Here is a 22,183-nt window from a genome sequence, read left to right on the forward strand (position 1 = left end):
GAAGACTTCCATTCCCACCTCTTTTATCCTGTCTCCCAAATCACCCTCTTCCTAGGATTACCAAGGAGTTACTGGTGTCCAGGCTAGTTGCCCTCTTGCTAACAAAACTCCCTTGGTAACAAAGAGGGACATCTGAGGTAGGAACGAGGTCTGGTTTGGCTGCATCAGAAGGCAACAGAGACTGAAATGAGATCACCAAAAAACTGACGCAAAATAAAGGTCCAGAGCCTTTGGTTCTGTCTTCAGCAATATTTATTGGAAACGGCGATGCTTCCTGTGGTAAGAGGTTTATACATTAAGCGGTAAGATTTGCCTTTCACTCCACATGACCCACTACCGCAGGTGGCACGTCCGAAGCAGCACATGAAACCTCGGAAGGAATCTGTACAGCTAAATAAATAGAACTCTGCATACCTAACAAGACTTCAGAACTGATACAAAAAAAAAAAAAAAAAAGAAGGAAGGGAGGGAGGGAGGGAGGGACGGACCCCCAAAACAGAAAACCACTCATAAGCTGACACATAGCACTGTACATACAACATGAAGATGGAATAAAAGGACAGAAAGAAAAGTAATAATGACTGAGTTGGGAAAAACTTTTGCATATGCAGCCATACATCTTAAACTGCTAAGCACAAAAATTATCTTTATTTGGTCCTCATTGAGGGCAGAATCTGCATAAATGATGTTCGAAGAACACAAGGTGGAAGTGGAAAGGACAGTTACTGTTACTTGGTCTATGAACTAGTGGAAAAATGGTTTCTTGTGTTTTTATCCTTGTGTCTCTGTGCCAAATGGACTCATGAAGCATGTAATTCATAAATAAATCTGAAGTGAAGGTATTTGTTCCCACTTCCCTGTACCTTCAGAAATATCCTAACTACATATGTGAATTCTCTGCAGCAGGAAATGCAAGCTTGGAAACCAGATGTTTTCCCATTTCCTCATAATGGAGAATCTCTTCTCTTCAGCCCCTCCTACCATAAGCTGACTGCTAACTGTCTTACTTAGAAATATAGCGGGAGTCCCCCTCTGGCTTTATTAGCAGGGAGGGAAGAAAACTGGCTGTCCCTTAGGAAAAGGCATAAGTGGGAGGAAGAAAGGTGACTTTTTTCCAGAAAAGATTTTCAATTCACATTCAACATTTTCCTACCGATAGCATCAAGGGACCAACTCAGACCAGAAGACAAGTTGCTGGTGAGGGAGGCTTTCTTCCAAAATTCTGTGACTTGCATATTTGGGAGGGGACTATGGGAAAGCAGGACCTTTCTCCTATTGAAATGGAGAACCTGAGACCTTGAGATGGCCCCTGGGTGATAGATAATATCTTCAGTAGCATGGTTTTACTGTGATGTGGCTCATGGTCATATTCTAAGAAGCCACAGTCTCCTGAGAACCGTGTAAACAGTTCAGTGATTACTGGCTGGCCTCAGATGGTGTTTAAAAAGCACATGCCATGCCCGCCAGCCTAAGAAGATACCACCCATCACCATGACTCTTGTAGGATCACACAAGTCAACCAAAGATAACTCGGTGGGGCTTGATGACTTGGACCACTGCGGCCTGCATTTGGGATGTGTTGTAAGCAGCATTACCAAAGCAGTGGTTAAACTTAACTATCTGGGTCAAGAGGAGGTAAGCCTGCCAACCTAACATCCTAATGGGGCAGGGCAACCAGAATCTCCACATAGTTGATGGGGAAGAAGCCTGACTGGCCATGTAGCATTCCCTCATACCAGTTCTCATCAATTTGGTTAGTGAGTGTGATGATATCACCCTCTTTAAAACCCAACTCCCCTTCATTTTCAGGTTCAAAGTCGTACAGAGCTCGGCAGCAGGGCTGATCCATTGGGGCACCTGGAAGTGAAAGCAGGAGAGAAGAATACAGAAAGACAAGGGGCATTTAACTCACAAGTCTACCACCTGCTTAACCTTTCCAGCCCACCATCCTCCTTGCTTCCTCCCTCAATCCTCTTCCTGCTGAAGTTTCCTCTTGAGGCTAGTCCCCAGTCCACTGCATGGCATCTGCTCTTCATGAGTCTTTGGAAGTTTTCTCAGATTCCTGGAAGTGGCTGGATATGTGCTTCCATTTCCAGTATGAATAACGGCCTCATCTATGCTGGTGACACATGCAACACAGTCCACCAAGGTTTGCCTTCCTGACAATGTCCAGAGATGGGAGACCCAGTGACTTAAGGAATTTTGATGGAATTTAGGTTACTAGAACATGATCTAGAACATGATGTTAAAGAACAATGCTTTCCATGTTAGCATTTTAAAATCTCTGGACATGTGAAAGAGTCAAGTTCATTACATGGACAATGCTTATTAGCAACCTCAGAATAACTGTGTGTCCTCATTTTTCAAAAGTAAAGACTCCAGCCTCTGGAAAACTGCTGTAATGTGGTGAAAACAAAACAATATAAGACACTGGGTTCGAGTTCATACTCTGGGTGACTTTATACAAGGTACTTCCCTTTCAAGTTTCTTTGCCTAGCATTATAACTAATAGGATCTACACCGTAATACTATTGTGGCTATCAAGTGAAATTACGTAAAAATTATATAACTTACTCTTTGTAAACTGTTGCATATATAAGGATGAGTACATGGGAGTTCTGGCACACAAAAAATAACACGCTCTGCCTTCAGTAAGATAATAAGGAATGGAATTGTATCTTAAAATTGATCTATTTTAAATGACCATCTATATTTAATAAAGCATGCATCCACATGGGCATGTAAACTCAGACAAGTACATATCGCCCCCATGTCTGATGACTTTAAATTGAAATCTATTTTCTTTTTTTACTTTAAGAAAGCAGAAAATGACCAAGTCTCCAAAAGAAGAGTGAAATATGTGGTTGGTTTCTGAATAGGGAGAAGCAAACTAATTCCAATTTACATGATTAGTCCTTGTAGCCAGCTAACTTGTAAGAGCCACTGCTGATTATACCCTACCCTGGGCAGCTTCAAGCAGTTAGGTGAACACAAAGGGTGGAGAGTGCCAACTACCACCACAGAGCTCACGATTTTCTTTCCTGGTCTCCAGAGAGCATTTCGTAAAACATTTCCTACTACAAACATCAAGCAGTGGGTCACAGGGAAAATAGGAGACACTCTTATTTCTTTGAAGTCCATGCCCAGTGTATGACAGTTTCCACTTCTTCAACCAAGCAAATTGTTAAGGTTGAAAATGTCTCAAGCACAAGCTTTTCCTTAATCTGTATTATACGGGGTAGAGAGCAATGGTGTCAACTAAAAAAACATATTATTGGGTATACATAAATATTATTGATATTGATAGAAAATAAATTTTAGCTTTTACTATACCAACCTCAGTTGCCAGGGTACAGTGAACTGGTTGAAGGTGGAGGAAGGAGGGAAAGCTAGCTGATGTTGATATTCAAAATATATTGTCTACAAGTACAGTCACCCATAGGCTCCAGTGACTTAAGAAATCCAGTTTGTTATGTTCCTGGAGTTGCTGTCTATGGGTTACATGTGAGTGCATGTGGGCACACCTTGCCAGGGCATTCACCCTTAAACAGGCTGGAACACAGGGGAAACAGAAAAGAAAGATGACACTCCTGACACCTATGGTAAATTAAAAACCACAAAGAGAGGTCAAAATCAATTGTGTTACTTAGAAAGTTAATGTGTGCTGATAATGGTGAGAGAAAAAGGGACATTTCTAGAGGAGAAGGGGGAAAAGGAGGCAAAGAAATGATCAATGGGAAAATAAGGATGGAGTGCTTTAAAAGAGCTTCTACATGACAAAACCATCCTGTAAGAAATGTATCACTGTATAGTTCTTGTGCAGCCAGCCCGGGCTGCACCTAGAATTTCTGGAAAAGTATCGACGGCATGTGCCCACAGCCTGTGTAATGGGGTCTGCAGGTCTCAGCAACTTACCTGCAGGTTTGGGTGTGCCCGTGTGGGAGAGGCCCCCGTTGGGCTGAGTACTGTCTCCAGTTGTAAACTCCAGGCTCATTCGCGGTTTAGGCTGATATTCCCTTCTAGGCTGAGATGAAGCTTGTCTTATTCTATGTTAAAAAAACAAGGAAGGGGGGAATATGAGCATGGAGCCAATTAAGAAGCAAACAGAAAAGCAATAACATCCTGGAAAGCTCCTAATGCAAAGCCACCATCTCTGGTATGTCTCTACTTTCTGTGATGTCCCTCTGTGGTCAGATCCTTGCCCTCTTCATCCTGTCTCCATCCCTCACCTCTTCCTTATTTATTCAGAGCTCGCTTTGCAAATGTGCACTCTTGAACATGAAGATGCGTACAACACCATTCTTGCCCTCAAGCAGCTTATAGTTGGAAGGGAGACAGAAGGTAAACTGAGGATCGTAAACCATAAACCGTGGTGAGTGTTGTTAGGGAGACACACAGAATGCTACGGGGACATGGGGATGGAGGGGGGGAGTGGGGAGGAGTCTACCTGCCCACAGAAAGGCCTATGGAGAGGGAGAAAAGACAGCTTAGAGTCATTTCCAGATGAACAGTCCTTTCCAGAAGAAAGAGTTTAAGAGCTTGAGAAGGTCTGGAAGGAGCTTGAGAAGGTCCTGAGAACAGTGAGCCATTTAAGATGCAAGAAGCGGGAAAGAAATGAGGGAAGACAGGAGGAAAGTGGAAAGGTATGGCCAACTAATGTACTCCACGCACCCCAACTACCATTCACAGTCTCATGTTCATGAAGTAGTGTCCAGCAGATTTGCAAGGATGGGGAGAGGTTAAAGTATGGTGATTACAGAATGATACAGACTTTTAACATGTTTCAGAGGAAAAAGAGAAAATGGCCTTTTCTGCTCAACAGATGTCCTAAAGGCATATAATAATATCTCTTTAGTATGTTGAAGTGCATGGTTTAAATCTTTCTAGAAGCTTCAGAGTGGGACACACATTCCCACAAGGGTGCATCGACCAAAGATGCACAAAGCGACATGTACTACAGTGTAGGGCCTCTGCCTACAGGTGTCAGGCAGTGGCCTGCAACTATGGGGAGGCCTAATCACAAGGAACACATCTATGCCCGGCTGCGGGGTGCTTCTGAGGAGGAGGAACAGGCATAGGAAAGCTGTCTCTCTGATGCTGGAGGACCTGCTCACCATTCAGGGAAATGGTGTGAAAAGATAACAGGCTTTCAAATAGGCTATGCTTGCCTGGCAAACCCCAGTTGTACCACTGTGTGACCTGAGGCTAGTTACTTTATCTCGCTGGGCCTTTCCACCTGTAGGTAAGGCTAATCATACTTAGTTTATAGGATTGTTAGATGACTGATGATGATAAGCCTTCAGTGCCTACAGAGAATATCTGCTCAGTAAATCACATGCATTATCCTTGGTATCATCCTAGTTTCCCAATCTGTGGCAGCCAACACACATTCCAAGTACTGACCTCTCATAAACACAAGAATAAATTCCATGGAACAAGGTAAAACAAAGCACAAGACACAATAAAATCAAAACAAACAATCCACAAGGTGCCAATGTAGGGCCAGCAGGAATTTTGGCAGAAGTTTTTCTTCAAATTTGCTGTTATTTCTGTTTCTTTACCCATAATTCCAGAGGAAGAAAATGGGAATATAAAATTCAGGAACTGAAATACCTTTCTTCCAGTCTGACGGTGACTTGCTGCAGGATCTGGACGGCCTGCTTGTGGTACTCCAGCTGGGCTTGGACAAGCGCGGACAGTTGGCTCACCTGTTCAATCTGCAGGCCAATAGGGGGAAATCACACCTTAGTTACCAGGTCACCATCCTTAGGTAACTACTACTGCCCCAGCACATATGACAGAGCTTCCCCTGATGCACAGCTCAGAGCTTGATTTTGTAGATTCCACACCAGTTAAGGATAAAAAGTATCCATATGCTTGAAAATGCCAGTACCATGAGGAGAAGCCACATTATCAGGAATCCTTCTAAAGATCACACACCTCTCACTGAACAATCTCATTCTTGGCTACAAATTTCCAGGTAGGATTTGGCTAATTTTATTGATTTCTTATAGGAAAAAAGGGACACTGACCAAAGGAGTCTTTGCTCCCTATGCTTTCCATGCTGTCAATATATTAGTGTTGTTAATAAAAAAGTGAATATTGATTTTGCACATGAGGCACCATGGAGGCAGTTTGGTAGCATGGAAAATCTTTTGTCCCCACTCAGCCTCATCTGTAATGTAAAGGGGTTTGGTCAAGTGACATACTGGGTTCATTTCAGTTCTAGTCTTCTAGGCATCCTTAGTTACTCTTCATTTTGTGTCTTAGGTTGTTATCTCACTGAATATTGTCCTCCACGTCGGCAAAGGCAATGCTGTCCCATGAGTTTTGGGGGTGGAATGGGGCCCGATTTGTAGGCAAGGAGCACTGTGATTCAGGTCACCTCTGGTGCCTATAGCATTCCTCTTCAGTAAGTAGGTGGGATACCAGTTGTTCTACCTAAACACAAACCTACAGTCTCTAGGTGGTGGGAAAGTCCAGATACATCCAACAGATCTTCCCTGTCAGTGCAAAGCAGTTAAGTGATAAGCACATAAAGGCTCTGTAAACACCTTGGAAGAAGGTGGTCATCAACTGATAGGGCCAGAGGTGGGACTGAGCAAGAACTTCAAAACCAGTTAGCAGACTTTATTACATGAGTGGTCAGAAGTCCTCATGACTATGATGCTGAAAGAACTCAAAAGAATATAACTTCTAAAGCCACAAATGATAATTTAGCACACTAGAGGGGGTGCCTGGGTGACTCAGTCAGTTAATCATCGGACTCTTGATTTTGGCTCAGGTCATAAACTCAGGGTCATGAGATCGAGCCTCATGCTGGACTCCACACTGGGCATGGAGCCTGCTTAAGTTTCTCTTTCTCTCTCCTTCTCCCTCTGCCCCTCTGTCCTCCCTAAAATTAATAATAATAATAATGTACTGGAAATTTACAAGCAGCTTTTAAATTACATTATCTATGCCCAAATACATTGCTTATGCTATAATTATCAATCTCAGTTGAAATTAGTTTTTGAAAGAAGGTATCACCTTTACTTCAAAATATAGAACACCTTAACCTACACTGAACCCTCAATTCTAAATGTATTTTAGGTGATATTCTTTTATAATCTGAAATCAGTCTGACCTATATTTTGACAAAATACTTTAAGCAACTGAACTTTTATATGGGTCACCAGAAACATTCTTCATCTTCTGACTATTGGTAATTCTTTAAGATCATTAGTAGAGAAATATTTAATTAAATCAAACCATGGAAACACAGGGGAAAAAAACGTACCACTTCTTGATCTACTTCAGAATTTCATTTTTTTTTAAAACATGCTCTTTATTTTTTTTTTAATTTTTTTTTATTATTTATTTATGATAGTCACAGAGAGAGAGAGAGAGAGGCAGAGACACAGGCAGAGGGAGAAGCAGGCTCCATGCACCGGGAGCCCGACGTGGGATTCGATCCCGGGTCTCCAGGATCGCGCCCTGGGCCAAAGGCAGGCGCCAAACCGCTGCGCCACCCAGGGATCCCAGAATTTCATTTTTTTTAAAGAAATAACTATCTACCAAAGTTCTCACAATAAGATATGAACATTTTAAATTACATAATCCTTTAATATAATCTTGAGCCTCAATGGCAAGATTAAATTCGAAACCACAGAAGTCACTCACATCCATCTCCAAGAGATTGAACATGCTTGACTCAGCAATTTCTTTAGATTCATCAAATTTCTCCAGAGCCTGACGGAGCTCTTCATCTGGAATCTTGCCTTGTCGTTTCTTCTTATAATCAAAGTCCAGGCGACGACCCTCCAACTTCTTTAGATGATGCTAAAAAAGTCAAGGGCAGGAATATGCTTTAAAAGGGTTCATGGAAGAGGCTTATTTATAGCTCACTTTTCCATCATGCTTATTAGCTTCCAAAATAAGACAGGCTAAGTTCTAAAATATCACATCACCAGAAAATAAATAAACCTGCATCAGTGAGGCAAATGCTTCCAAAGACTAAATGTGGAGAAGCATCTTTAAAAATAATTAAAAGCACCCCCCCCCAAAAAAAAATAAAAGCAAGAAAGAAATTGTGGGAATTACTAGTGCCCTTTATTTTCTACCCTTGCTGGGCCAAACACAAACTAGAACATGTCTTTCCATCCCGTGACAGAAGCTGGGAATATGTGCATATGGCTACCCACATTTGGAAAACACTGCTACAGAGAACCCACAAATTCCCATCTTCAAGAGAAATGATGTCTCAGGAGAAGGTAGGGGAAAAATGCTTTCCTTAAAAAGAGGTGGGAAAGACTGGCATTCTTGCTTTTTGAGTCCTAGACACTGACACTGGAAAGTATTATTTTTGAGGAAACTAGTCTGTGAGAATTACCTAAGTTGCTTATCAGAAATACGGATTACTGATCACCTGTACTGAAATGTCCAGGGCCAGGGTATAGGAATCTCTATCTTAACACTTACCCTTATTGACTAATGCAGCTTTCAGGGAATCACTGATAACGTTAAGTCTCTCAGTGGGTAGATGATGGAACTTGGAAAAGTGTAACTCAGAAGGGACACTTATACAGGATCTAATACCCCATAGTGGTCTTCAGTCCTTCCTTGTATCCTCCTCACTGCCTGGCCACACAGCCTCTCTGTCCAAAACCTCTAGCCACAAAGCAGGAAAGTTGTTTCCCAAAGCTACAAATTATCTTATTACTAAGGATGCAGTATTCCATTACTAACGAATGGGAGGAAACACTAGATTTCCCCAATCTTGGGTGTGTATGGAAAGAAATGAAAACAGAGTTGGGAGTGGTGAAGAAATGAAAAGGAAAAGAGGAAGAAAAATATCCTAGACCTTCCCTCTCACTGTACACTCTGCCTCCTATCCATGTCTTGACCCAAGTTAAATGTTTGTTCCTTTGGATGGGATAGTCTTGTAACACATCTGAATTTGCAGTCAGCTGTAGGGTAGAGTATTCAAGCCAGGGTTAATATTGCAGATTTACAGTGAGTCTGTCACTTACTACTTCAGTCTTGAGCAAGGGATAGGGTGGAGATTCATACTAGAATAAAGAGATCTCGGGGATCTCTAGGAGGTCTTGTTGAAGGAATGAATGAGAAAACATTACACACCTAGTTGGAGATAAAGCCAGCTGAACTTTATTTGGAACAGCTCTACATGTTTTAGAAAAAGAATAGTTGGTTATTCTTATTCAGTCCTAACAATTATTATAAAAATATAAAAACATATGTTTATAGAGTGATAGTATAACTATTTACCTAAGCTAACAACTGAAACAGCTAGCATTTCAGAGGGTGAAATCAGCCCTGAAAGCCATAATTAATAAAATTGCACAGTATCAGGGAAAGATACTATTTTTATGGAGTAAAAAAAGCTTGATAACCTGAAACTGAATGTAGAGAAGTCAAATGTAATCATATTCATAAGAGGCACAGTCATAATAGTGGGGCAAAAGTATTGCATTTCTGGTTTCTCTCAATTTATCTTGTTGGTTGTTTTGCAATTCAAACCTCATTGCACAAGATAAGTTTAAGAAAATATTTTCTGAGGGAAAAATGGCACCTCCATCTGTACAAACCACTGACTTCCCAAAGGACCAGTTCAAATACCTGAATTTCTCTCAAATCTTTGTCATGAAGGTTCTGAAGGGGGTCAATGAAGTTCTGCTTCACTTCCATGTCCAGAGAGTCTTTCACCTCTGAGAGCTCTCGCATGGCCTCCCCCACCTCACCAAGTGCTGGGCCTGGAAGGGAAGAATGAGTCTCTTGCATGTTAAAGCACAAAGGTGAAATGTATTTGCAGTTCTAGGGCCACCACAAGTGAGAATCCGGGACTACTTCTGGTCTTATGAAGAACAGCCAAGAGGACAGGTGATATAGAATGCCTTCCAGAAAACAGTGTATTTTCCACTGAAGACAGTTCATATAGTATAACTACCAGGGGAATGGTATCCCTTATTAAGCAACTGAACATAAAATTTTGCTTTTCCTTTAAAAGGCAATTGGGGAATCTCCCTGCCCTCCCTTGCCAGTACTGGCTTTCCCTCATAGGAAATGTGTTTAAGGCCAATGCATTTGTAGAAGCAAATACCAGTATTCAAACAGGAAGGATGGTCATTATCTGAGACCTCTCATCATGAAGGAGTAAAAACAAAGGTCTTTAGTATGGTGACTGAGTGTCGGAGGAGAGAGGACTGAAGGAATGCACTGGCGGCAGGAGAACTGGGGATCATACACACAAAGGCAGAGAGCTAAGAGAAAGCTCATGGGACAGGGCATCACATCACCCTGACTGTTTGTTCCCTCTGCCCCAACACTTAATTAGGCCAGACACACTGCACAGTAAGTTTCCAGGCATCTGGAAATGTCCACCAGCTACCGTAAAGACATCAGGGGAAAAGAAAAGAAACAAAACTCCTATGACAAATCACACTAAAAATGATGAAATGACTCTGAAGATAAATTTTTGGCTCATGTATCTAAAACATTAAAATTGAGAATCAAAATATAAAACAGTTTGAGTAATCTCCTGTGGAGTGTCTCACTGGCATGAAATCTCTATGGACAAATGAAAGAACTGAAGTGTGAGAAAGCACTCATTACCAAAGTTGCAATCATCTCCAAGCTCTCTTCCGAACTTGAGCATGGCCTCTGCCAACAGCGCTTCTGCCTGTGGATAGCCTGGTCCTTTCTCCTGGCCGCGGATTTTCGACATGGTGTTGATCATGCTGAGTTTAGCTCTGGAAGCTGGAGGCAAAGAGAGTGAACACTTTCACATCAGGCAATGCAAGACAGTAGAGACAGCTAGATGGAGAGTCGGGTTCTAACCAGTTCATAAACCAGCTCAGGAAGGGATAATTACATCTTCACCTTCCTAGCTTCAATGTCTTCAGCTATAGGATGTGGAGGTTGGTCTCTTAAAATCACTAAACGTGCCCTTTCTCTCAATATCTTATGAGGAATTAAGAGAAAAGGCAAAGCTCCCCTGGCAGGAGATCCCACCCTCCCGTGCTCTTCCCCATCTTCCTGTGTACCTTTTTGGTTCTCTCTTTACTGCGGTGGCCCTAGCATTACCTCTGTGGAAAGCATTTGGAGAACTACTGCATTACGTATTCCCCACATCTTAGGATTCCAGTTTTATATTTCAATTCTAGGAATTCTATGGACAGAATTGTTAATTCTTGCAGAATTAACAGAACTTGTTAATTCTTGCAATGTGAGCCCTATGGCAAGTTTCACTTGCACTCCTATTATCAAAATCACTGCTCAACTGAGATTCTGATGGTAAACTGACCCCCGAAGAACAGAAATACTGTGTTCATTAAAAAGGCTTAGTCACTTCTCAGCACATAATGGCTTCTGAGAATTAATTTTATCACCACAGAGACAGCACTTCAATTTCTTTTTTGCATTTGTTTTCTATTTATTTTTTTTAAAAAAGATTTTATTTATTTATTCATGAGAGACAGAGAGAGAGAGAGGCAGAGACACAGGCAGAGGGAGAAGCAGGCTACACGCAGGAACCATGATGTGGGACTCGATCCAAGGACTCTGGGATCACACCCTGAGCCAAAGGCAGATGCTCAATCGCTGAGCCACTCAGGCATCTCCATTTGTTTTTTAAAAAGGAGATGTCTAGAAAGCAATTTTAGTTTTAATGGAAGAAAAGTTTTTCTAACACCATGAAGGAGATCTTCTTGGTGCTCAGAAACTAGGTTTCCTCCGGTTCATTATTAGGGTTGGTATTGTACATCAGCTAGGGCTATGCCCAGGACCCCACTGGCATGGAAACCCTGACAGAATCACAGCCAAAGGCAGTTCCAGCATCCAGTGGCTGATATTTTAATCTTGAACATTTGTTTCAAATAGGCTTCTTTTAAGTTTTAAATTCCAGTTAGTTAACTAGTGTTATATTAGTTTCAAGTATACAATATAGTGATTCAACAGTTTCCTGTAATACCTGGTGCTCATCAGAAGTGTCCTCCTTAATCCCCAACACCTACTTCACTGATCCCTCCACCCTCCTGATCCCTGCCCCTCCGGTAACCATCAGTTCTCTATAGTTAAGAATCTGTTTCTTGATTTTCCTCTTTCCCCCCCACTTTGCTCATTTGTTTTGTTTCTTAAATTCCACATAGGAGTGAAATCATGTGGTATTTGTCTTTCTCTGACTTATATTGCTTTGCATAATACTCTAGCTTCATACACGTCACTGCAAATGGTAAGATTTCATTCTTTTTTATGGCTCAATAATATTCTACTGCATATATATATATACACACACACACACACACACACACACCTTCATTTTTTTCCCTCTTATCTAGGGTTAGAGTTAGGGCCAGGGTGCCCTGGTATCCTGCAGAGGGTTAGTGTTACGAGTTAGGTTAGGGGCTAGGAGTTAGGTAACCTCAATCTTAGGATTGTGGTTAAGGTTAGGATTAGGGCTAGGGCTAGGGTATAGCCTGGTATCCTGCAGTGCAGCAACCTCTCTAGAAAATAAAACCCCAGTGACGGGCACTGAGGTGGACACTTGACGGGATGAGCACTGGGTGTTTTTCTGTATGTTGGTAAATTGAACACCAATAAAAATTAATTAAAAAAAAAAAAAAGAAAAGAAAACCCCAGATATATGCTAGGGTGAAAATAAACACAGCAGCTATCGATTGAGCTGAGGCAAGGTGGGATTTGGGGGCTTAAAATACTCTTTATATTTTGTTTTGTGTGGGGTTTTTCTTGTTGTTTCTTAAAGATTTTATTTATTTATTCATGAGAGACAGAGAGAGAGAGAGGCAGATACACAGGCAGAGAGAGAAGCAGGCTCCATGCAGGGAGTCCAATGTGGGACTCAATCCTGGGACTCCATTATCATGCCCTGGGCCAAAGACACTCAACCACTGAGCCACCCAGGTATCCCTGTTTTGTGTGTTTTTATTTTAGTTCAGTTAGTTAACATACAGTGTTATATCAGTTTCAGATGTACAACACAGTAATTTAACATTTCCAAACATCACAAACAGACCTTTATTTAAATTTGGGTTTCCAAGATTGAAACTGGAGATGAGGAAAGTTATCATGAGAGGACCCCTTCCAGCCCTGCTCCAGAGATATAATGAACAAGGCAGCTATGGTGCTGCCTTCAGGATGTTCACAGTGAACTAAGGGTGGCAACTATTTTAAAAGCAGAGTGAAGTAGATAAACTCAGAGCTATGCTGGGGGATTATATATAGCAAGTTACAGAAGGTATAGCCCATCCCAGTCTGTGAGCGTGGGGCATTGCAAAGGAGAGTTCTGGAGGGAAATGTCTTCAAGCTCAGAATCACATAGTGAGTAGCAGTTCTCTGGTCTAACAGTATATGCAAAGCCTAGTGGTAACTGAAGAAATATATATAATTCACATTTTCTTTACTCTGCTTTTTAGAGAAAAGTATATATAATACATGCTAAACCTCAAAAATTGAAAAGGCCACATGGTCACATATTTTTGAGGGAATATTTTGAGAGCATATTTTCAAAGCTTTTTCTAAAATAATACCTATCAGAGATCCAAGAAATACACAGTCCCTTCCTCAGTGTGCTCACAGTATAGTGAAATATCAGATAAATAGACAGTGGCAACAAACATAAATGCAATGATAGCTAATTTGTGCAAGGTTCTGGGGGAGCACAGAAAAGAACTAAGAAAGGCACAAATAAAAGTGAATTAAGCAAACCTGAAGCAGTAAGAATTACAGAAGGAATAGAAGGAAAGAAGTTAACTAGAGACCAAAGAAATACAGAGTACTGAAAACACACATGGTGGTTAACCCCTTTCAATCTTGTTTTGGCTATTTTACACTCTAAAGACTTACTTCTTTTTACAGAAGTTGGTATTGATCTGTGCTTATATCTTGATTCTGTTAAAAGTCATCTTGTGGTAAGTAATTACCAGAAATAATTGGAAAGGCTTACTATACTGTGGCTGACTTTCAATGCCATCATTTTCAATGCTGGTTAATTATAGAAAGCTTTATTCTTCAACTAATTATTTGAGAACATCTTGGATATATTCTACATTTTCATGAGAAGGGGCAAGAAAACCATACCTATTAGTTTATCTATTTCTTCAAATCATCTAAAATGTCTATTAATCCACATATTATTCTTTATATAATGAAGAGGCTGGCTTTTAAATTCATTCACAAACTCATTAAATATTGATTGAGAATCTTAGATTAGTAAAACTTCTGTGCTCTTGAAAACAATCATCAGACCTCTGAATTCATCATCTTAAAGTGTAATGGAATTGTTTTTAAATGATTTTTTAAAGCTGTATTTTAAGAAACAGAATACGCCTGGAAAATAGATATTTTAGACATTAGAATTCCTATAATTTGGTCTCTTCTCCTTCAAACTATCTTCTTTTCCTTTCTACAGCTTTACTTTTCTCAGAAATTTTTATAGTCTCTCAGGCTACACCCCTCCCTTTACTGTTCCAGCTTTGCTATCCTAACTCAAGTTGTGCCCAAAGCAACCCCTCCCCTGGACCAGGAGAGCAGGGCCCTGGCATACTGATCTGTGCATATCCCAAACAGGGTTAGCATAAAGTTGTACACACAATGGATGTTTAACACATGTCCACTGAAGGAAGAATAAATGAATGAACAGATTATCTTGAAAACTAGTAGAATATCATGGCAATGGTTTCCCTAAGTAGAATCTGCTCATGTTCTCTGGCTCATGTGCCCATTAGTCTTTTGAAGCATAACAAAGAACGGGAACTAGAAAACTTCTTTGGTTGAAAAGAAAAGTTTTTTTAGGAGAGAAGAGTAGATAACCCACCCTGCTTAAGGTGGGATTCCATATTAAAAACAGGCCATTAGGGCCAGCCCACATAGTGAACTGTGAGATTCCTGCACCCACTTCCCCTACTTGTCCCCCAGAGAAGTGGCAGCTAGGTTAGCTGCCCCAGTCCCCAGAAGGTAGGGGACTAGAAGATTCTTTTTTGGGGAATACAATCAATCCAGAAGAGACCTAAAGGCACTGATAGCTATAAGCACCCAATACAACAACTCCAGGCTGATCGCTCTAGAAAGAATTCATTACAGTTTATAAGCCTCCACTAACCCCCACACAGTTTTACTGCCCTACACTTAAGTGGAAAAAGACAGAGACTGTCACTAGATTTTGAAAAAGGCTTATAACATGACAAAGCCAAAACTAGGCATTTTAGGAAACAAACAGTTCAAGGAGGGGAAAAAAAACTATCATTAATGTTCTCATGTGTCTACGACACTTTGTACACGAAATCAAAAAAGAATAACTCTTAGAAATTAAAGTATAAGTTAATTTGATATACGAATTTAAGTAAAATGTAAAATTAGAAAGCCATTAGAAGCATAAAGTTGAGGCAGAGGACTCCAAAAGTTGGATAGAGTTTTAAAGAGGTAGAAAATCAGAAAGCAAGCATAAAATCAAGATTAGTACAGGAGATCTGGTGGCTGAATATAATGAAAAGTTCCAAAAAGAAAACACATAGGAGAGGAGGAAATTCTTTTTAGAAGTTGAAGAAAATTTCTCAGAACTGATGAATGTGCGTTTCCAAATTGAAAGGATCTGCTGAATGCCCAGTACAATGGATAAACAGGTCCACATGGAGGACCATTATTATGAAATTTCACTGGGAACAAAGAGAAGTTCCTAAATCATTCAGAGAGGAAAAAACAGGTTATACACAAATATCAAGGATTAGAAGGTCACTGACATAAGAATATCATGAACAGCATGAGAAATTTCCTCAGAAAACAATTGTTCAATGACTCCAAATTTCTTAGAGAAAATAATATATAATTCTATATTCAAATTATTAAGTGAAGCATGAAGATAGAATAATGACATTTTCAAACACACAGGGAAGGTTTCTGATGATTTTTCTTCCTAAAGGGGCATTCCACCAAAATGAAGGTGTAAATCAAGAAAAGGGACAAGTATAGGATCCAAAAAAAATAGTGTTCCAATGTAACAAAAGACATAAAAATGATGACAAAAAGAGATCTCAAGGTCATCATTGTATTATCATACTCTGAGGGCAACTGTAGCTGATATTACACATCATAACCAGGTACATGTAGCACAAGAAGCCATTACTACAAGGGAGCTATATGCTCAGCATAATCCCCCATGAGATCAAGGTAGAGTTATCCACCAATATACCTTGCTTTATAATTCTCTCCTCATTGGTTTCCCCTCTAACCTACTTCCCTTGAGGTTTCCCAGAATCACTTCCCAAATCAACCACTTGTGCTCAAATCCTTGCCTCATGGATTCCTTCTGGGAGAACTCAAACTAAGACAATAACCAATCTAGAATGCAGTATAGAGATATCTCAAAGACAATAAATATCTGACATGTTTCAATGTAATGAGAGAAAATTCATGTGCATGGCAGAAGGTTTGGGAAGAATTAATGAATGGTACACAAAAAGTGAAGAAAATGAAAAATTAAAAAATTATTAACTCCAGGAAAAACAAAAATGTACAAGAAAGGAAATATAATCATATCATTCTATATGTCTTAGCTCTGTACAAGTCTACAAGAGCATAAAACATATATGCTGAATATTAATCTAATAGAAATTATTCCATAAACATACAGAAAATGAGGGAAGGAAAGGATGTGAGAAAATGGGAAGAATAGAAAAGAGCAAACAATTCTCATCTTCCAAATTGGAAATCAAACAGAAAACACTTAAAACTAGAAAACCAAGCAGGGAGCAACATAAGCATGTTATTTCAAGATCAGAAGAAAAATCAAAGAAAGAGCCAAAGCATCTTGAAAATGTTGTTCCGGGAAATGGGGGAAAGAATGCAACTCCAAGGGCACCGTTGTGTTTTTTTGTTTGTTTGTTTGTTTTGTAAAAAGCTTTGTAAAATTCTTTGTGTATAATATATACAAGTATTACTTCCCTTATAAAAAAAAAAACCTAAACTTAAAATACTTCCCACTTCCTTCTCACTTAGGACATCTAATTTAGTGGCTGAACTGGATTAGTAATACTCATGGTATCTTAACAATCTGGGCACTGTTCTAACCTCAAGGATCTTTCAACCAAAAAGTTTTGTTAATTGGTTTAAGGAGAACTGGCCAGGAAAAGAAAAGTTTATACAGGTTAAGAAGTAAAATGCCATCAGAAAGCCATCAAAGAAAAGGTCTTGATGAATCCATACCCAGTTGATTTCTGGAAGCAAATATATTTAGTCAACTTTAAACAGCAAGAAGTAAAATTAGGATGACCATAAAAGGCTGACTGTTTCCCAAAAAGGGGGTCTCATTGCTTTGTGCTCCATAAAAAGGCTGGGTTTTTTTGGCCTCCTGTGATAACCACTGGGAAAACTCAGAAAATTCACTACTTCTAAGTCTTTGTTTTTAAATTTTTAAATTTTTAATCCAAATAAATAAGAAAGCCTTTAAGTCTTATCTTTCACAGAAATCAGCACAGTACATTAAAATAAACATTGGCTTTGGCTCAGACAAAATAGGTAAAAAATCCAGGCTCAAAATCTTGCTGGCTGTAAGATCCTGAAAAATAAGCATTCATAAAGCTGTTATTTATATTCAATGATAAACGGCAAATGAGTAACTAGTACAGACAGACACACAGCGGGCACTGGAGAAGGGGAAAGTACTCCTTTCTTTTATTCCTCCCTTCCATGTTTCCTTCTTCTGAGCATAAGTGCTGGAGTGCTCTACAGCCTGCTTGATTGTATGGGGAACTACATTTCCCAGAATCCCTTCCCCCCATGTTTCACACTTAGAATTAGTAGAATGTGAGGCTGTGCAAGACTTGGGAGGGGAAGGGGAAGCAGTAATCATAACATTCTGGAGGCTGTCACTGTATAGAGGAGGTAACAAACTAATGCAGAGCTACAAATGGGTTCCATTTGTAGGGCCAACAACCTTCTATTGCCTTCCATAGCTTTTGCAGCTCTACTTCAGCAGCTCTACTTGCCCACCTTTCAGATTCCTTTCTAAGTTTGTTCACCTGAGTCAGGGCTGGTCAGTGACCTTTCTCTGGTCCTTCAACTCCACTCTTTTGGCCTTTATTTACCCAGATCTTCCTATAACTGTACATGCTCTAACTCCTATAATAAATCTCTTATTCCACGATATTCACAAAGACTTTACTTCCCTGATTGAACCCTGAATGATACGATCCATTATGGTCTCATATCTCAACTCAAAAAATCATGATCTCTCCTGGACAGAACCCTGGAAACAAGCCAATAAAACTGGCTGTAAATATTTCAATTCTGAAAAACTGTGTTTTTAGAATCAGACGTAAGAGAGTAACTAGGTAGGAGTTAGCTGCTAATTTTGGAAAGAACAGAAAGGAGAGCTAGTTTAACAGAGGATTAAGACAAAGACTTTGGAGACTTTCTGAGTACAAATCCTGGCTCTATTTCATGCTGGGTAATTTTGGCCCTCAGCGTCCTCATCTGTAAAATGGTACCTCCCTGCTCATTGGGTTAGGTTGATGTAAGGATTAAATAACATAATGTATGTCACAATGCTGGCACAGGATAAACTTTCAATAAATGTCAGCTATTTCTATGAGCACCAGATATGCCCAGAGGTTTGCTATGTACTTATATTATGAATTATCTAACCTCTCTGAGTCTCAGGTTCATCCACAAAAAGTTGGAAAACATGGAGACAACTAGACATCCTTAAAACTCTTCCAAGTTCCTATATTTAAGGTGATTCTTATTAGATAGAAAACTCTGATCTCAAGGAAAGCATACCCTGGCCTTCAGACATAGGAAACTTCTGACAAGTTTCTTCAAGTTACTAAAATGGAATGTTCCTCTTCTTGGAATGGCCTTCCTTCTCTCTGTCCACTTACCTAACATAACACCCCCCACTCTTTTTTTTTTTAACAGTCTCTCTCAGTCTTACCTGTACTGCCTCCTAGTATAAGTGATCCCTTCCCTCATTTTATGACTCTACTGTGCCCTGTATATACATTGTTCATATCTCATGATATTTTCTCTTTTCTGCATGACTGTTTCCTGATGCAAGTCCTACTGAATTCTAGCATACAGCACATGCTTAATTTTTAACTGTGGGGCAAATGTCTCTATTTAAACATTTTATTTTTTTAATTCCATTCTTTTGCATATGTTATTTGTTCTAATCCTTAGGAAAAGACTTCCCTATTCAAAGGCACCACAACCTCCTAGTGTGCTCTGAAATGGAGCTAGAGCCTGCTGATAAGATCTAATTACATGCTAACTGTGATCTGACAGGATGATTTGGGAGAGCGAGTCATGCTGATGGCAATCTGGCTGGTGTTCCCCTTACACAGACTAGATTTTAAGATTTCTGAGGCTACCAAGGCTTTTCATTTCTCTTGATTCCATTTCTTCAAGTGCATAAGGGTGGAATGCTACTTTAGTTTTTCTCTTACTAATGCTGACTCTTGGGTAGCAATTCATCTCAAAATTATGTCATGAAAAACCGATTTATATGAAAATGACAAGAAACTGATCACACAATCCCCAGGATCAGAATATGGGCTCTCTTTTTCCTGACAAAGAGCGTTCCTAGTTCCTAAGCTAAAAGGTAAGACCTAGCTAAAGGGGATACAAAAGGTTAATTTAGTAAAAGTCAATAAATAGGTTATACCAGAAACAATTATGTATTCCCTAATATAGAAAAATTCTGGATTTGCACTGCCTGATTGAATTAGTATTTGCCCCAAATCTGCTTTTACAGGCCTTTGTGATAAAACGAACATAACAATAACAGTGGGTATTTATTAAGCACCCACTGGGTGAAAGAGACTATGCTAGGGAGACACTAAGAGAAGCAAGGTGCAGCCTCTGCTCTCAATGAGCTTCTTGTCTATTTAGAGAGTCAGAGAGCACTCCACTCACTGTGACATGAGGCAGATGGGGGCCATGCTGTGAGTAAGATCCTAATGTATTCACATCACAGTGAAAAGCAGTGAATTCCATCTAGAATAGTAAGGCCAGGAAGGCTCATGAAACGGGTGACACCTGAGCTAGGTTTCCCAAAAAAGTAAGCTGTACAGGCAGGGTAGGAAAGGTCATTCTAGCCCTCTTGAGACCACAAGCAAATGCACATGAAAATGCCTGGTGTATCTGGAAACTTCAAAAAGTCTGTGGCTCAGGTGAAGAGACCACAAAGTTGGAGCCAGATGGTGAAGGGCACTTAGTTTTATGTTAAGGTGCCTGGATTTTATTTTGTAGACAATGTCTCCTGTTAAAGGTTTTTTAAGATATTAGTTATTTCAGATACAGACTTTTAAAAGGGCTTTGTTTCAGATTAAATCAGGTTTGTCTTGGGAGAAAGATTCTTAATATCTATTAGGAAAAGTAGGAAATGGAAAGGGGTCTTTCCCAAAGTGGGAAGACACTAGAGGTAGGGAGACTAATTATGAGAATAATGTAGTGAATGAGTCCTAAGAAAAAAGAAGAGAGAAAAAGAGATGAATTTTAGACTTCTTTGATGGTAGCAGGTGACTGACTAAATGTGAGGACAAAGAGAGGCAGCTGGGATGTTAGGGCAATGTTTGGCTATGTTGGAATTATTTGGGGAGCTTTAGAACCTATTTATTCTTCCAAAATTGGTACTGGGTCAACTAGATTCCATAAGGAAAAACACTGACTCTACCTCACACTATACCTAAAAATCAATTCCAGGTGGATTGCATATCTAACTATGGAAGGAAATACACTCCAACTTTTAGAAAATGAATAGTACAGGAGAATATACTCATGACCCGTAGAGTATGCAAAGATTTCTTAAAGCACTTATCAATAAAGGAAAGTATTATAAATTGAACTATGTTAAAATTGTTCTTTCTTTCCAAGGAAATCATTAGAAAGTGTTAAAAGGAAACCAACAAAGTGATTTAAAGTAGGATGTATATCCAGAATATATATTTTAAAAACTTCCCATAAACCATAATGACAACGATAACGCACTTTAAAAAATGGGCAAGAGATTCAGACACTTCACAAAAGAAGATATCCAAATATCTAATAAGCATTTGAAAGGGGCTAATTTCATTTGTAACTTTGGCAGTGCAAACAAAATTGCATTGAAACCTACCCATAAGAATGGTTAAAGAAGAAAAAGAAATCCAGAAAATACAAGTGTTCAGAGAGTATAGAACTATCTGAACTCTCAAATACTGCTGGTGGTAGAGCAAATTGGTAGAACATTTCAGAAAACAACTGGGCAGTGTTTACCAAAGCTGAACATCTGTTCCCCAGCAATTCCACTCCTAGGCATATATCCACCAGGAGTATGTACATGTGTAAAAGATGTGTACAAAATGGGCTATTTAAAATAGCCAGAAAATGTTACCTAAATATGTATCCATGAGGAAACAGACAAATCCTGCCATATTCTCTCAAGGGAATGCTATGCAGCAATAAGAATGGAGGAACTGACCCCTGCATTCAACAACAAACACAAAGCAGAGGAAAAGAAGTGAGATCAAAAGAGTACATGGTCTATGATTCTATTTAAAGTTCTAAAACAAACAAAACTGCATGGTGTTAGAAGTCAAGGCAGTTTGTTTCTGGAACGGGGCTTTCTGGAATATCAGTAATGTTCAGTTCCTTGAACTAGGTACCTTTACTTAGGACTGTCAGTTTGTAGCAACTCATTACTACACACTTACATTCTGAACGCTGTACTTCTTTTCATGTTCAATTTCTATATTATAGTTCAGGAAGGAAACACTGAAACCCTTGTAATACTCCCATGTTTCTGATGTAATTGGTATGGGGTCTGGTCATTGATAGTTCTGAAAGTCACCTAGGCGATTGTAACATGCAGCCAAGATTGAGAAGCCCTGCAGTTTCTAGACTGAACACTTGGGTAAGTGAAGACACCTATCGAAGAACACAGGAGGAAGAGGAGATATTGGAGAGGAAATATTGCAGTGCTTCAATTTCCACAAAGTCTAACAGCATATTCACAAGGCTGCACTAAACAGATGGGTCTTGAACTCAAATTAGTAAAGAGAGGTAGCTTGTTTGGTAGATAACATTTGGAATCTTGAAAGCTAAGCCATTCGTTAACAGTATGAAGGGGAAGAACATTTTTCCCCAAATCAAGATGAAACAAATTCTGCCTAAGTTTTCCTTTTCTTCCAGTGGT

The 22,183-nt window shown here is 39.7% G+C and overlaps 1 protein-coding gene across 5 annotated transcripts in view; it reads right to left on the bottom strand.

The window, feature by feature from the left end:
* Positions 1–234: 234 nt before the first annotated feature.
* The window catches only part of SH3GL2 (SH3 domain containing GRB2 like 2, endophilin A1), a 198,565-nt gene continuing 176,616 nt past the window's right edge, over positions 235–22,183 (bottom strand). For all 5 annotated transcript variants that reach the window (XM_072728201.1, XM_072728203.1, XM_072728204.1 and 2 more), the window contains exons 4-9: positions 10,612–10,755; positions 9,619–9,752; positions 7,663–7,821; positions 5,614–5,717; positions 3,916–4,046; positions 235–1,857 (exon numbers count right to left, since the gene is read on the bottom strand). In XM_072728201.1, the coding sequence (XP_072584302.1) occupies positions 1,658–1,857; positions 3,916–4,046; positions 5,614–5,717; positions 7,663–7,821; positions 9,619–9,752; positions 10,612–10,755 (872 nt within the window). In that variant the 3' untranslated portion in view covers positions 235–1,657. The remainder of the gene's footprint in view (positions 1,858–3,915; positions 4,047–5,613; positions 5,718–7,662; positions 7,822–9,618; positions 9,753–10,611; positions 10,756–22,183) is intronic.

Source organism: Vulpes vulpes, chromosome 12 (genome assembly GCF_048418805.1).
Source record: "Vulpes vulpes isolate BD-2025 chromosome 12, VulVul3, whole genome shotgun sequence".
In the NCBI taxonomy this organism is placed as follows: domain Eukaryota; kingdom Metazoa; phylum Chordata; class Mammalia; order Carnivora; family Canidae; genus Vulpes; species Vulpes vulpes.